Consider the following 16466-nt stretch of genomic DNA (forward strand, 5'->3'; position numbering starts at 1 on the left):
TTATGCCAGCACCATTTGTGGAAGATACTTTCTTTTTTCCATTGTATAGTTTTGGCTTCTTTGTCAAAAATCAGTGTTCATATGTGCGTGGGTTAATGTCAGGGTCCTTAATTTGATTCCATTGGTCTGTATGTCAGTTTTTATGCTAGTACCAAGCTGTTTTTATTATTATAGCTCTATAGTAGAGCTTGAGGTCAGGGGTGGTGATGCCTCCAGAGGTTGCTTTATTACACAGGATTCTTTTAGCTATCCTGGGTCTTTTGTTTTTCCATATGAGGTTGAGTATTTCTCTTTCCAAGTCTGTGAAGAATTGTGTTGGGATTTTGATGGGGATTGCATTGAATCTGTAGATTGCTTTTGGTAAGATTGCCATTTTTACTATGTTAATCCTACCTATCCATGAGCATGGGAGATCCTTCCATTTTCTGATATCTTCAATTTCTTTCTTTAGAGATTTAAAGTTCTTATCAAACAGGTCCTTCATTTGTTTAGTTAGTGTTATCCCAAGGTATTTTATATTATTTGTGGCTATTGTAAAAGGTGATGTTTCTCTGACTTCTTTCTCAGCCCTTTTATCATTTGTGTATAGGAGGGCTACTGGTTTTTTTGACTTGATCTTGTAACCGGCCACTTAACTAGAGGAGTTTATCAGCTGTAGGAGTTACCTGGTAGAATTTTTGGGGTCACTTATGTATACTATCATATCATCTGCAAATAGTGAAAGTTTGACTTCTTCCTTTCCAATTTGTATCACTTTGATCTCCTTTTGTTATCTTATTACTCTAGCTAGAATTTCAAGTACTATATTGAATAAATATGGGGAGAGTGGACAGCCTTGCCTTGTTCCTGATTTTAGTGGAATCACTTTGAGTTTCTCTTTGTTTAATTTGATGATGGCTGTTGGCTTGCTGTAAATTGCCTTTATGATGTTTAGGAATGTTCCTTGTATTCCTGATCTCTCTAAGATCTTTATCATGAAGGGGGATTGGATTTTGTCAAAGGCTTTTTCAGCATCTAATGAGATGGTCATGAGATTATTTTCTTTCAGTTTGTCTATATGGTGTATTACATTGACAGAGTTTTTTGTATGTTGAACCATCCTTGCATCCCTGGGATGACACCTACTTGGTCATGGTGGATATATATATATATATATTTTTTTTTATGTGTTCTTGGATTCGGTTTGCCAATATTTTGTTGAGTATTTTTGCATCAATGTTCATGAGGGAGATTGGTCTGTAATTCTCTTTCTTTGTTGCATCTTTGTGTGGTTTGGGTATCAGGATAATTGTAGCCTCATTAAAAAAAAAGTTTGGTAGTGTTCCTTCTGTTTCTATTGTGTGGAACAATTTGAAGAGTATTGGAATTAGTTCTTCTTTGAAAATCTGGTAGTATTCTGCACTAAAACCATCTAGTCCTGGGCTTTTTTTTGGTTGGGAGACTTTTGATGGCTGTTTCTATTTCTTTAGGGGTTATTGGTCTAGTTAAATAGTTTATCTGGTCTTGTTTTAACTTTGGTATGTGATATCTATCCAGAAAATTGTTCATTTATTCCAGATTTTCCAATTTTGTGGAGTACAGGTTTTTGAAGTATGGCCTGATGATTCTCTGGATTTCCTCACTGTCTGTTGTTATGTCTCCCTTTTCATTTCTGATTTTGTTAATTTGGGTGCTCTCTCTTTGCCTTTTGGTTAATTTGGCTAGGGGTTTGTCTATCTTGTTGATTTTTTTCAAAGAACCAACTCTTTGTTTCATTGATTTTTTTGTATTGTTCTCTTGGTTTCTATTTCATTGATTTCAGCCCTCAATTTGATTATTTCCTGGCATCTATTTCTCCTGGGTGAGTTTGTTTCTTTTTTTCCAGAGCTTTCAGTTGTGCTGTTAATTCATTGGGAACAGAGAGATGGATGCTCCCTTTCTCCTTATTCACTCTTGACCCAAGCCCATGGGATATTGCTGTCAAGTGTCAGGGTAGTTTCTTTTCCTTTCTTGTTTTTAGAGATTTATTTATTTATTTTATGTGTATGGGTGTTTTGCCTGCATGTATGTATGTGCACTACATGCATGCAGTGCCTGAGGAGACCAGTAGGGGGTGTCAGATGTTCCTGGAACTGGAATTACAGATAATTGTGAGTTGCCCTATGGAATTGTGAGTGCTTGGAATTGAACCCTGGGTCCTCTGGAAGAGCACTGAGTGCTCTTAACTGCTGAGCCATCTCTCCAGGCTTTTCTTTCTTTTTTGAAAAATGCTATTCATTTCATTCATTTTAATATGATATTTACTTTGATTTAATTTTTAGAGCTTTATACATGTATACAATGTATTTTAATCTTATCCACCCTATCTCTTCTGTATTAATAAAAGCATCCTGGGTTGACACTATTATATTTTTAGGACAGTTCCATGTGAATGCTGGGACAGATACCGTGGGTCCTCTTTATGCTCTGTAGATACTATACATGAACCCACAGCTATCCAAAAATGAACCATTAAATCACTAAGAAAGGAGTAGGCAGCTCAGAAGAGATTCTGATTGCTGGATTGGGTTGAAGATTATTATTAATTAATTGGGGTTGCCTCTGATTGGAAGTGGGTGGTGACACTAAGGAGGTGGGTCTGAGTACTGGGACAGTGGGGCCATTATTACCATGATGGACCAGGCCTGGAAGGGGCAGGTTCCAAAGCACAGCAGGGGGCTATTGGTGGCCCCATTGACTGATCTCCTGGACCAGGCTCACCTGTGCATCCTCTCTCTTCCCTTGGAACCTCAGCTTTCTGTCTGGATTTCACCCTCACAGGCCTGTGGTGGTTTGAAAGAAAATGGCCCTCAAAGGGAGTGACACTATTAGGAGGTGTGGCTTTGTTGGAATAGGTGTGGTCTTGTTGGAGGAAGTGTGTCACTGTGTGTGTGGGCCTTGAGATGTGTTTTTCTCAAACTTCACTGGTTGTGACAGTCAATCAACTTCCTTTGCCTGCAAGATGTAGCCAAAACCACCTCTGCTTGAATGTCGCCATGCTCCCCTTCATGATCACAATGGACTGAACCTCTGAAACTGTAAGTGAGCCACCCAATTAAATGTTTTCTTTAGAAGAGGTGCCCTGGTCAAGGTGTCTCTCCACAGCAATAGTAGCCCTAACTAAAACATGGCCTTAGTTAGTACCTGCTAGTCATTGTCACATGGTCTATCCTTCCAAACATGTCGCCAGACAGATAGTGTAGAAGGAGCCCAGGAGATGAGGCTCCTGGGAGTCATGAAGAATTCTTCAGGCCTGAGCTGTCACCATCCATTCACTTCAGGACAGTTTCTCTTTGACTCTGCAGCAGACACTGTGGGATTCACCCTGAGTTCAGATTATTCAAGTTCCTGATCAGGAAATAAATCATGCAGACTTGAAAATATTAACACACACACACACACACACACACACACACACACACACACACACACACACACATTGAACTTGTCTGGAATAATGCAGCTCTCTGGAGTTCATCCACTAACCAATAGCAATTGTCTTTACAGATACACACAAGTGTGTGCTCACAGATGGACACACACACCACAAAACACAGAGGATTCCATGATGTCAATGAGAGTGGGCTCCACCATTTTGGTATGGAGATCCTCCTCTCACTACCAGACAGTCAATCATTCTGCAGAGAAGGATTCCCACCAAAAAAAAAAAAAAAAAAAAAAAAAAAAAAAAAAAAAAAGAAAAGAAAAAAAAAAAGGTGGTGGAGCCCACTTTTATCACATTCACCTCTGTCTATGCTCCACCCACACCAGAGCCCCTTACACTTGTCAACCAGGACCTGTTTCTTGTTCTAAGTGCTGGAGTTCAATGTCTCTGGCTTTGGCACTGTTCAGCCACTGTTCTTTGGTCACTTTCATAGTGTCATGGATCCTCTGTGTTTTGTGGGATGTGCAGCTTCCCCTGGAGCTATAGCTGCATTCAGTTTGTGTGTAATGCTAGCAGAGGAAATGTACCTAATACAGTTGCAGTATGTAATACAGTACCTAATACAGACTGCAATGCAGTGAAAAGATTTTAGTTTTTCTTTCATTTCTTCCTGTTTTAGTTTTACTTTTGTTGCTGCAATAAAATACCCCGGCAAGAGGACAATTATGGGAAATCAAGGTTTATTTCAGCTTACAATTATGGACACTCACTGTAAGGAAGTCAAGACAGGAACTTCAGAAAGCTAGTCACAACATCTGTGCAGTCAAGAGCTTAGAGAAGTGAATGCATGTGTGCTTGCTTGCTTGCTTGTGCTCAGCTCCATTTCTCAACTCTCATACAATTCAGGACTCTGCCTAGGGAATGGTGCTGCCCACATCAATGAACTTAATCAAGACAAAACCACACAAGTCACCTCAATCTCTCATTGAGTAGAGAATCTGTCATTGAGATTCTTCCCAGGTAACTGACCAGCGCCCTTCCCTTCTCTCCCTCCACCCATAATAATCCTTTCATGCAGAATCATGGCCCATTCCATTTTGAATGGACCCACAGTAGCAGCAGGCCTTTCTCTGACACTTGTGGTGTTGAGTTGTTTCATCTTGAACTATAGGCTTCAAGGTTTTCTGGGCTATGGCTCCTCATCTTACATGGAAGAACTACTTCCCATCAGTAAAACAGATACCTCCAAACCTCTGTCAAAGGTGGGGAGTGCTCATTTCTGGAACTACTGGTTCCTCAGCAGATCCCACCCTACCATCTAGGAAGACACATCTATTGTATTCTGTGGTGTGTGTGTGCGCATGTGTGGTGTGTGTGTGTGTGTGTGTGTGTGTGTGTGTGTGTGTGTGTGTGAATGTGTGTTGCTCAGCCTTGTGCAGCTTGCAAGAGGACATTTAAAATGGGTTGTTCAGATCTGGCGGACAGCTCCTTTGGTAAAGCACTTGCCATGCACTTTGCAAGTACAAAGACCCCTGATTCATCCCCAGGAACCATGTGAAATGCCAGGTAGAGTCTCATCTCAAGGAGAAAGAGATAGCAGAGTCCCTGGGGATCACTGGCCAGCTGGCATAGTCCAGTCAGCAAGCCTCATTCTCATGAGAGACCTTGCCTCAAAAGAGGTGGACAAAGTTCCTGATAGTGAGACCTGAAGTTTCTCCCTGGTCTCCACACATGTCATCGGGGAGGAGGAAACCTCAATTAAGAGAATGCCTCCATATGGTGCAGTTGTAAGCAAGCCTGCATAGCATTTTCTTTTGATATTGGAAGAGGCCCCAGTCCATTGGGGGGCCTGTGGTCTGGGCAGGTGGTCCCGCGCTATAGAGGAAAGAAGCCCAGCAAAACATGGGGAGCAATCTAGTAAGCAGCACCCTCCATAGTCTCTGCATCAGCTCCTGCCTCCAGGTTCCTCCCTGCTTGATTCCTGTCCTTCAGTGATGAACAGTGATATGGAAGTGTAAGCCACACAAATCCCTTCCTCTCCAAGTTGTTTTGGTCATGGTGTTTCATCATAAAAATAGAAACCATTTGGTTACACACATTGAAATAAAATAAAGTAAATTGGGTTCATTTAATCTTAAATTTAATTTAGGAGACTCGGTAGATGTTACAAATTTCCATTCATTTTCTACATCTTTTCTTCTGCACATGAGATACTCCCTTAAGTTCATGTATTCCAGTTCTTCACTAACTGCTGCTACAGCAGCCAGCATGAAGGGGACAGTGTGTTTTCCCAATTTCACCCCAGAGGTAAGAGGCTAAAACCTCCCATCTCACTCACCACCCAGCCAATAAACTAAGGCCACAATTCCTGTAATGAGGTTTCTGGGTCAACCCACATGGACCCAATTATGCCATCCAGAGCAGCACCCCCTGCTCTCTGGGAGGTTACACAACAGTGTGTCTTATTTGGCCTCAGGCTGTGATGAACACCATGACCAAAAGCGACTTTGGGAGGAAAGGAAAGGAAGTCAGAGTAGGAGTATGGAGAAGGAGCTGAAGCAGAGGCCATGGAGGAGCACTGCTTACTGGGTTGCTCCCCATGGCTTCTTCTATTTGCTTTTTCATACAATGCAGGACCATCTTCCCAGGGGGGCAGTGCCCACAGTGGCCTGGGCTTTTCCAAATAAATCATTAATCAAGAAAATGCCCCAAATATTCCCACAGGACAATCTGGTCTGGGAAATTCATCAGTGAAGGTTCCTTCTTCCCAGGTGACTCTAGGTTTGTGTCAAGTTGACAGCTGAAGCAAACTACGACATGTGAGAATCCTTCTGCCTTAGCCTCCCGAGTGCTAGGATTATAGGTGTGAGTCTCCATGTCCAGCTTAGATACTATATTTTATTTTATTTATTTTATTTTATTTTATTTTATTTTATTTTATTTTATTTTATTTTATTTTATTTTATTTTATTTTATTGAGACAGGGTTTCTTTGTGAGCTTTGTGCCTTTCCTGGAACTCACTTTGTAGACCAGGCTGGCCTTGAATTTACAGAGATCTGCCTGCCTCTGCCTCCCAAGTGCTGGGATTAAAGGTGTGTGCCACCACTGCTCGGCTTAGATACAATATTTTAAAGAAAGAAGTAAAACTGTCAAGATGTCCCCATGGGTAAAAGTGTTTTCCATGTAAGCCTGAAAACCTGAGTTTGAGTCCCAGAATCCAAGAGAAAGGAGAAAACCTTCTCCTGAAATGTGTGTGTGTGTGTGTATGTGTATGTGCACATGTATATATTGCTAAATAATAATCAACTAAATTAATTAAAGAAAAACACATTTAGGTTTCCTACTGAAGTTCCAGATTCAAGAAGTAGAGCTTTGCTCTCTCCGCCAAGCATCCCCAGTTCCTAGTTCCCTTTGTCAACCTGGTCACGTGTTTGCGGTGCTGGAGTGACGCCATTTTCACTGCCACCCCTACACAGGTCCTGAAGAGCAGGACCAGACCTTTGCTTTTGGGGCTCCCCTTTACATAGGACACAGGCTGCTCGTGAATGAATGTCTCCACTTCTCCTAGCTCAGGGGGCTTTGGAGAGCTTTTAGAGGGCAGGCTGGGTGTACAGCCCTCCTCTGCTGAAGGACATGACAGTTAGGTCTCCTTTACACACAGCTCCATGTTAGGAAAGAATGCCACCTGCTGGAAGCTAGAGAAAATATCCAGAGAGAAGAGCTTGGTGAGGCTAGGCATGTGGGTGCTCTCAGAGATCCTCAGGCCACTGAAATGTCTGCTGAGAAAGTCAGAGCCTTCCAAAGGGAGTTGTCGGAGGAGTGGGTCTGACCCGGCCGGGACCTGTCACAGCTTCAGAGCCTCTTTTGCCCTAGGAGTCTGGTTTCTCTCCTACCAAATCTAGTAAGGCATGAATGGAGCAGGGTCCCAAGAGAGGGAGGAGAGAGGTAGAAGGAGATGGGAGGCAGGAGAGACCCTAACTGCCTTCAGCACCACCATCATGCTGGTGGAATCCCACACAAAACAAGACAATGTGGAAACCATGGAGTGATGAGCGAGTGACAGAATGAATGAGGCATGGTTACAGTTGGTCCATGTGATACTTTTTATTGGTTTGTGTTACTCAGTTTGAGAGAAAGCAGAGGTTGTTGTTTCTCTGCATACTAGTCCAAGAAAGTCTTTATACTCACCTTATTGCAGCAACACCAAGGGTTGACTCCTGCCAAGATAAAAAAGACATGGCAGAAACGGTATCATGAGCTCAGATGGCTAAGTGGGTGGACTATGGTGAGGACACTGTAGGTAGTATGACTCCAGAAAAGAATTTGTTAGGAGACAGTTGATGAGAAGATGACCTCTTCTTGGGAACTGGAAGCCAATATTGACTTGGTCCTGTGGGAAGCAGGGGTACTAAGGGACCATGCATCATAGTCTGAGACCTAGTGATAAACTGAAGGACACAGCTGAGGAAGCTCGTTCAGAAAGACAATGTCAAGTTGAGAGCTTCAGATCTTGCACTGGCAGGACATGGGGACATAGCATGATGGCTTCGGCAGCTGGACTAACAGCAGGAAGACCCACAGCCTGAGGAGCAGCAGGGCTTACAGCAGCAGCTGGACTGACAGCAGCAGGGCTTGCAGCAGCTGGACTGACAGCAACAAGGCTTACAGCAGCTGGACTGACAGCAGCAGGGCTTGCAACAGCTGGACTGGCAACAGGAAGACCCACAGTCTGAAGAGCAGCAAGGCTTGCAGCAGCAGGACTGACAGCAGCAGGGCTTGCAGCAGCTGGACTGGCAGCAACAAGGCTTACAGCAGCTAGACTGGCAACAGGAAGACCCACAGTCTGAAGAGCAGCAGGGCTTGCAGCAGCAGGACTGACAGCAGCAGGGTTTGCAGCAGCTGGACTGACAGCAGCAGGGCTTGCAACAGCTGGACTGGCAGCAGCAGGGTTTGCAGCAGCTGGACTGGCAGCAGCAGGGTTTGCAGCAGCTGGATTGACAGCAGGAAGACCCGCAGCCTGAAGAGCAGCAGGGCTTGCAGCAACTTGATTGACAGCAGCAGGGCTTGCAGCTCCCACAGCTGGAGCAGGAACAGACAGGCACACAGCAGCACACAGGCTTGCAGCAGCACACAGGCTTGCAGCAGCAGGAGCTACAGCCTCCACAGCTGGAGCCACAGCCCCCACAGGAACCACAGCCTCCACAGCTGGAGCCACAGCCTCCTGAACAGCCACAGCAGCTCATGGTTCTGGTGTTTGGTTGAGGATGGAGTAGGTTAGAGGAACAGGTGGAGAGAGGGAAGTGTGCAGATGTGGAGCCTCCTGAGCCTGGGCCCTTTATATCCCTGCCCAGGTCAGGTGTGAGGTTGCACGTGGTCACTTCCTGGTTCCTGTCTGTGTCATAGTCTAGGACTCTCTTCTGCATGGTGCTACTTATTACCTCTATATCCTTGTGCCTTTTCCCGACAGACTGCCACATCTCCCAGGAAATAATGCTCCCCAGTAAACACTGACAAGTATCTGGGTGATACTCTGCCCCCTTTCTTTGAGCTGTAAAGAGACAACATCAAGTCTTTTTCCCATTCCACAAATGCTGTACTTCTTGGGTATTTGGACTTAAATCTGAGGATCATTTCAGTGCCTTTCAAGGTTTTATTGGTTTGTCCAGCTTTTCAAAATTATTTCCTATGAAGTTGGCAATTTCATACTTTTCCAAAAATATGTCCATTTCTTCAAGTTTTCAAGTCCACTTATAAAAATTGTTTCTGGTTTTATCAAATTGCTTTTTAAACAGTCATATCTGTATGTTTAAACTTTTTGCCATGATCTTGCTCTATAGCCATGCATGAAACTTGTGGCAATCCTCCTGCCTCAGGGGTGCACCACCATGCCCAGATTTAGTCTGTTGTCTTTAGAGCTCTTTAAACTCCTTTCTGAAGGAGTTTAATCTGCAGGACATGCCCCCACACCCCAACAAAACCAGGATGCTAAAATACACTAGTATTTTAAGCCTAAAATGATCAAATTTGTATACTGACAATAAATAATGGACACTTAGATAGAAGCATGCCTACATCATATAAGCACACTGGAGGACAGGGCTCAAAACCCATTTAGGGATGGCAACTATCAAAACAGGAGAGTCCTGGTGTGTTGTTCCATGTTAATGGTTCAGTGGGGATGGCTTATTATTTCCCCCTTTACTGTTAGAGCTAAAATCCTAAAGACATTAAATGGAGTCTGAAGAACAAGGGCCTGTGGGAGTGAGGTCCCCTCTAACCCCAGAGAGAGCCTGGCCAAGTACAGTTAGAGGAGCTCTGACTGAACTTGGTAAATTATTCAAGCACTTGATCTGAGTAGAAAATGAAGAATGGCTCCAGGGACTGGATGAGGACCTGGATGGGCTGGCTGCTCCTGGTTGTGCTTCGGCTGCCCAGAGTTTTCTTTGGCATCTTTGCACCTGCTTCCAGATGCAGCTACTACTTCTCAAACAAGACAGGAAGTGTGGAAGGTGGAATGGGAAAGGCAGCAAGAGGACCCTTCAGCTGGAGGAACCTCTGGAGAGTGTGAGGCTGCAGGACAGCCGGCCTCTCACAGTGCCACCCTGTGGCCTCTGGGGGAACAGCATGGAGCCTCTTCCCCTGCTCAGACCCCAGGCTGAATTCTAGACATATCTACACAAAATTGCATTAAAGTGTCCTTGGACAGCTGGTGTCTTCCCTACACCTGTCTACCACTGGGCAATAGTCTGAAAGGTCTAGAATGTGTCTTTCTAAATAGAAATACTCACTATGTGGAGTGGAACTGAGCTCTGGGGTCAAGTCTTTTGATGGTGTTTTAGTCTACACTCACAGCTTCCCATGATGTCTTGACCAGACAGGAGCTCAGCAGACATCAGAGCTGAGCCCAGGCCCCCAGATCTGAAAAATCAGTCCCTAGGTTGGACTTCCAAAGGCCAGGACCACAGTGCTCTGGTTCTGCTTCAGCAAGAACATAGCATTAGAAGGCAATGCTGGGCCAGGCATGTGGAGCACACCTGTAATACCAGCACTAGAAGGCATGAGGCAGAGAGGAGAGCTGTAGTTCCAGGTCAGCCTGAGCTACAAAATGGGAGCATGGCCAGCCTGAGCTACCTATAGAGAAACCCTATTTTTACAGAAAATGTTAAAAAGTGGCCTTGGGAAGAACAATACAGAAGCTGTGCTCAAGAAACCCTGCAAGTCCCATGTACTTGAGTCATTCATTCCTGTTCTCTGTGCTTTGCTACAGCCCCAAAGAAAGGGGACACCTCCTGGACTCTTGTTAATGTTTACTGAGGAGCAACATTCTTTGGGGAACATGGCCATCTATTTGGGAAAGGCACGAGGAAAGCAGAGGTAATAGGCAACACCATGCAGAAGAGAGTCCTAGACTATGACACAGACAGGAACCAGGAAGTGACCACGTGCAACCTCACACTTGACCCTGGGTAGGGATATAAAGGGCCCAGACCCAGGAGGCTCCACATCTGCACACTTCCTCTCTACCTGCTTCTCTAACCTACTCCATCCTCAACCAAACACCAGAATCATGAGCTGCTGTGGCTGTTCAGGACGCTGTGGCTCCAGCTGTGGAGGCTGTGGCTCCAGCTGCTGCAAGCCTGTGTGCTGCTGTGTGCCAGCCTGTTCCTGCTCCAGCTGTGGGTGTAGCAAGGGAGGCTGTGGCTCCTGTGGATGCTGTAAGGGAGGCTGTGGTTCCTGTGGGGGCTGCAAGGGAGGCTGTGGTTCCTGTGGGGGCTGTGGATCTTGTGGAGGCTGTGGTTCCTGTGGAGGCTGTGGATCTTGTGGAGGCTGTGATTCCTGTGGAGGCTGCAAGGGAGGCTGTGGTTCCTGTGGAGGCTGTGGTTCCTGTGGAGGCTGCAAGGGAGGCTGTGGCTCCTGTGGATGCTGTAAGGGAGGCTGTGGTTCCTGTGGGGGCTGCAAGGGAGGCTGTGGTTCCTGTGGAGGCTGTGGTTCCTGTGGAGGCTGCAAGGGAGGCTGTGGTTCCTGTGGGGGCTGTAAGTCCTGCTGCTGTCAGTGCAGCTGCTGCAAGCCCTGCTGCTGTCAGTGCAGCTGCTGCAAGCCCTGCTGCTGTCAGTCCAGCTGCTGCAAACCCTGCTGCTGTCAGTGCAGCTGCTGCAAACCCTGCTGCTGTGAGTGCAGCTGCTGCAAGCTCTGCTGCTGTCAGTCCAGCTGTTGCAAGCCCTGCTGCTGTCAGTCCAGCTGCTGTGCCCCTGTGTGCTGCCAGTGTAAGATCTGAGACTCTGTCCTCTGACCTCAGGTGGCAGAGCTGGTGCAGGTACCCTGGCTGTCTAGTTGCTCTGTTCTGAAGCTCAATACTTTTCACACTACTGCCACTAAAGATGTTTGCATCATGGAGATGAGTCCAGGATTCCTTCTACTGGACTCCACTCCTGGCTCCAATCTCACCTCTTCTCTGGTAGGTTATTTCCTTGTCTGCCCCTCTCTGTAAGTCCAATCTGACAGCTGCCCTTTCACCCAGATTGACCAGTCTTGAAGCTCCTGGCTTCCTGTGGATCAGGTCCTGGTTCTGGAGCCCTAAATAAACAGTGTACACAGCACAAACTCAGTCTCCTGCCTTCTTCTTCTTTTCCTCCTATCATTCCCTTCACCCACACCCAACCCATCTAGTCTGCCTCTTAGTACTGACCTCATGGTTTTCTGTGCTGTCCCTCCCCTCTGTTGTGCTCTAGGTATAGAGCCAATTAGAGTTTATTTGTCCATTGAATGTGGGTGGGCAACATTGAAGACAGGTGCAGTGCCTGGTATAGGAAGGAACCAGTGATTGTTGGGGTCACGTGATATAGGGGTCGATGTATGGGCAAGCAGTGCTCCTCTGGCACATGGTGTCTCAGAATCCTGGTGTCTGGAGAAAGTCTTACCTAGAGGGATTACAGTTGTTGAGTTTTGTCCCAAGACACTCCAGGAAGACTGGTTTAACAAGTCCCCTCTGCATGCTACTACTAACTTTATTTTCAAATGCAGTCTCTACTCAGAAATAACTTTTGCTTCAATTCGGATTTTCTCTTTACAATTTCAAAGAGTAAATGCCCAACACTGAAGTAAGATCTCCAAGACCCAGGACAACTCTTTATTCTTTTCCTCTTCCCAAGAAAGCACCTGGTTCCACAGAATCTTCTTCCTCTCTCCCCATAGAGGCTAGGTATGTTATAGCTTTGCTTTATTTTTTTCTTAATGAAAATTGTTTTAAAGTGTAACTGTGTCTTTTTAAATATCACTGTGCAATATATGAAATCCCACATGATATCAAGTAAAACCAAATTCAGTGTTTTAAGAAAAAAGATGTTAGCCGGGCGGTGGTGGCTCATGCCTTTAATCCCAGCACTCAGGAGGCAGAGGCAGGCAGATCTCTGTGAGTTCGAGGCCAGCCTGGGCTACCAAGTGAGTTCCAGGAAAGGCACAAAGCTACACGGAGAAACCCTGTCTCAAAAACCAAAAAAAAAAAAATGTTAAGTTTTTTAGTTCAGAAATGGAGGTTTGCAATGAATGGCTGCTGAAGAGCCTAAGACCCCCCTCTTCTACAACACCCCAGCTCTCCAGAGCCACAGGAGTATGAACTGTTTGCTCAGCCTGGTAGAACCTCACCAAGGCATTTCTTCTTTCCATTCTGGGAACCTTAAATCACATTTTATAGTTGTCTTAAAGTAAGGGGTAGGTTTCAGAATAGGTGACCAGGTCGAGTGTCTTGCACCTGTTCCCCTTATGTGTCCATGACTTGGACTTGAAGTTGTGCCCTTGGCAATATAGAATAGCAGCTGATCAATGGTGCTGACACTGCTAGGTTTCCAGACAGGTCAGGCATGGGTTAAAGATCACTTTGAGCATGGGAGTGCATCTGTACCCACTTTAATCCCAAAGCAAGACTCCACTTCTCTTTTTAACCTTCTCTTTGTTTATTCTTTGTGTCTCTCACATCATGCATCTGCATCCCATTCATTTCCTAATCCCTTTGTATCCACCCTCTGCTCTTACAACCCCCTCCCAAAATAAAATAAAATTTAAGAGAAAAGAAAAAAGAAAAAAATCAGTCTTGTCATGGAAGCTGTAGTGTGTCACAGTGAGTCACACAGTAAACCCTTTTATTCATATATCTTTCCTTGCAAGTATTCATTGCAAAAAGTCATTAGTCTGGTTCGTGACCTCTGGACTACACTGTTGATGCTGGGTCCTCACTGGGATTCCTCTTGGATATCCTGTTGTTGCCCTGTGTCATGGAGATCCTGCAGCTTTGGGTTTTAAGAACCAGCTCTTACCCATGCTCCAGCAGATTATAGACTGGGTGGATGTTGAGGTAGGCCAACACATAACCCTGGTTGTAGGCCTGGGTAGTTGCAGGGTTGCTCAGCCTGCCAGCTCTCCCTTGTCTTCACCACCAGGGGGAGCGCTCCTGCATTGCCCTGGCTAGTTCACCCCTTGTAGCATGAGCAAGGGGCAGAGTCAGTTCTGCTTTTATGGCCCTCAGGGTTGGCTCCCCCAACCTACACCATCAGGACCAGCTCTATTGTTGTTGCCCAGGTGAGGTGCAGGGGGCACTCTCCTGAGTGCTGCAGCTAAGACCCCACTTCTAAAGTAGAGTGGAGTCAAATTATAAGATAGAAACAAAATTCATACACATACCAGCTCAGCCTAAGGAACAGAATATTCAACGTTCTGAAGTTCCAGGTACTCTAGCGACCATTTCCCTATGTATGCTGAGGGAAGACAATATTTCTGGTTATGGTATAGTGATGTTCACTCCTCATGGGAACCATGTCTCATTCATATTGATAAAAATTGGCTATGCTAGTGAGCACTGATGAGGTCTTTTCTCTTTGGAAAATTGTAGCAGGTATCCTAAAAGTTCTTATTAATAAAATCAAACCTGAGGCCAGTTATTGGGGTGAATGCTGGAAGATCAGAGAAGCCGAACAAGACACAGCTACCTCACCTTGCCAGTTCCTTAGCTGTTCCTTTTTCCTCAGACTGGAAGCCTCTGAGTCCTCATCCAGAATGAATCTCAGCTGAATTGTGCTGCTAGAAACCTGAAAGCTTAACCAACCAAATGCTTCTAGTTCCTGGTCCTCACGCCTTATATATCTTTCTGCCTTCTACCATCACTCCCTGGGATTAAAGGCTCGCCTTCTTGGATTAAAGGCCTGTGTCACCAAGCTTGGATGTATCCTTGAAAATAATTTTTGAAATGGAAATACCATGGAGTCTGGGTTTTTTTCAGGCTGTTTTTCTCTCTTTCCCTCTTCCTCCTCCTCTCCTTCCCCCTTCTCCTCCCTGTCCTTTTCCTCCCCCTCTTCCTTCTGCATGACTCCTCCCTCTTCTCTTCCTCATCCCCCTCCTCTTCCTTTCCCTCCTCCTCACCCTTCTAATCTCCCTCTTCCTCCTCATCTTCCTCCTCCACCCCTTCTCTTCCTCCCCCTTCCCTTTCTCCTCCTCTGCCCCCTTTTCTCCTTCTCCTCCTCCTTACCCTTCCCCCTCCATCCCCTTCTTCCTCCTCCTGCCTGTTGTGGCCATTGCAAAACTGACCTGCACTTGGAGTAGGGGGTGGGAGGTATGTGGGTGTTGGTGAGAGCAGGATGGGAGCAAAGCCTCAGTTTTTCTCTGAACCTCTAACACTGGTTCATGCATGGGTGGGTTTCAAGTGGTACACAGCAGACATTCTTATGATTCAACAAAAAAGAAAAAAAGGGAGGAAAACATGGTAGCATCCTGCTGTTCCCACACAAAACCTGAATTGTTCTTTGGCAATGGGAGACTGTCCATTGCCAGTGGATTACAAGACACCCAGAGGTGTCTGTTATGAGCATTTCCAAAACAGAGGTGGACTCTACAGTGTTGCTATGGATTAAATACAATAAGTACACAAGGTACATTGGTTTCATTGGCTATAATCTGCCAAGTGGTTTTGATTTCCCACAATACCTTACTATTGGCAAAGTTATTCCTATCTTAACTACTAAGACATGGCAAGACTCTGTCTATAATAATAGTAATGTAAAACAAAAACAAAATAAAAATCAAAACCAAGAGGATTGAGTGATATCCACATAAACACTATGTAGATGTAACAGTCTTATTAAATAAGAAACACAGAGCCAAATGTAGAGTTAAAGCCCAAGAGTTCAGAGCAGTAGCTAAGAGCTGAGACTTAAAACCACCTTCTTACCCTTCCTGCCGCTACAGTCCTTCCCCTCAGAAAGAGGCCTACTTCCTGTGTGTCTCTCTTTTTATTGACTTCCTGTTCTGCCTTCTTATTGGTTGTAAACACAACTACATGACCTCCTCATCACTGCATGTCTATCCAGACCTCAAGGTCTCTATGGTTGGTATTGAGATTAAAGGCGTGTGTCTCCATGGTGTCTGTATCCTTGATCACACAGAGATCTGCCTGTCATGTGATCAGATTAAAGTTGTGAGGCACCACTGCCCAGCTTCTGGTATGGCTTGCTATTAGCTCTGACCCCCAGGCAACTTTATTTATTATCATACAAATGAAATCATTTTTCAGCACAAATATCACCATAACACTACACCATCTACAAGAAGGACCAAGGCTTACACACATACCTGCAAATATGTTTAATATCAGAATCAACTCTCAGATCATACATTATACTTCACAGGGTAATTAATTGCTTTATATATCAATATTCAGATGGCAATAAAGAGCTAAAAGGCCAAGACAGAATTCAAGGAGTTCAGAGAGGTCTAACTGAAGGCAGAAGCAGAGAACTGATAGAGATGGGGAGCAGGGGGATGGAGGTGATCAGATAAGAAACTCTGTTGGGGAGGACACACCAAGCCTCAAAGTGGAGTGGAGTTGCAGAGATTAGATGGAAAACGGGATCTGGAAGGATGGGTGGGTGGATAGATGAGTGGATGGATGGATAGATGAATGTGTGGGTGAATAGATGGGCGGATGAATGGATGGGTGGATGGATGGATGGATGGATGAATGGATGGATGGGTAGATGGGTGGATGAATAGATAAGTGGATGCATAGATGTGTGGATA

General features: G+C 45.2%; 1 protein-coding gene across 1 annotated transcript; it reads left to right on the forward strand.

Annotated features, from left to right (window-relative positions):
* Positions 1–10971: 10971 nt before the first annotated feature.
* Positions 10972–11679, forward strand: LOC143272410 (uncharacterized). Its single transcript, XM_076567004.1, has one exon. It carries the CDS (start codon positions 10972–10974, stop codon positions 11677–11679), a length of 708 nt encoding a protein of 235 aa, XP_076423119.1.
* Positions 11680–16466: the final 4787 nt, after the last annotated feature.

This window comes from Peromyscus maniculatus, chromosome 1, assembly GCF_049852395.1.
Source record: "Peromyscus maniculatus bairdii isolate BWxNUB_F1_BW_parent chromosome 1, HU_Pman_BW_mat_3.1, whole genome shotgun sequence".
In the NCBI taxonomy this organism is placed as follows: Eukaryota; Metazoa; Chordata; class Mammalia; order Rodentia; family Cricetidae; genus Peromyscus; species Peromyscus maniculatus.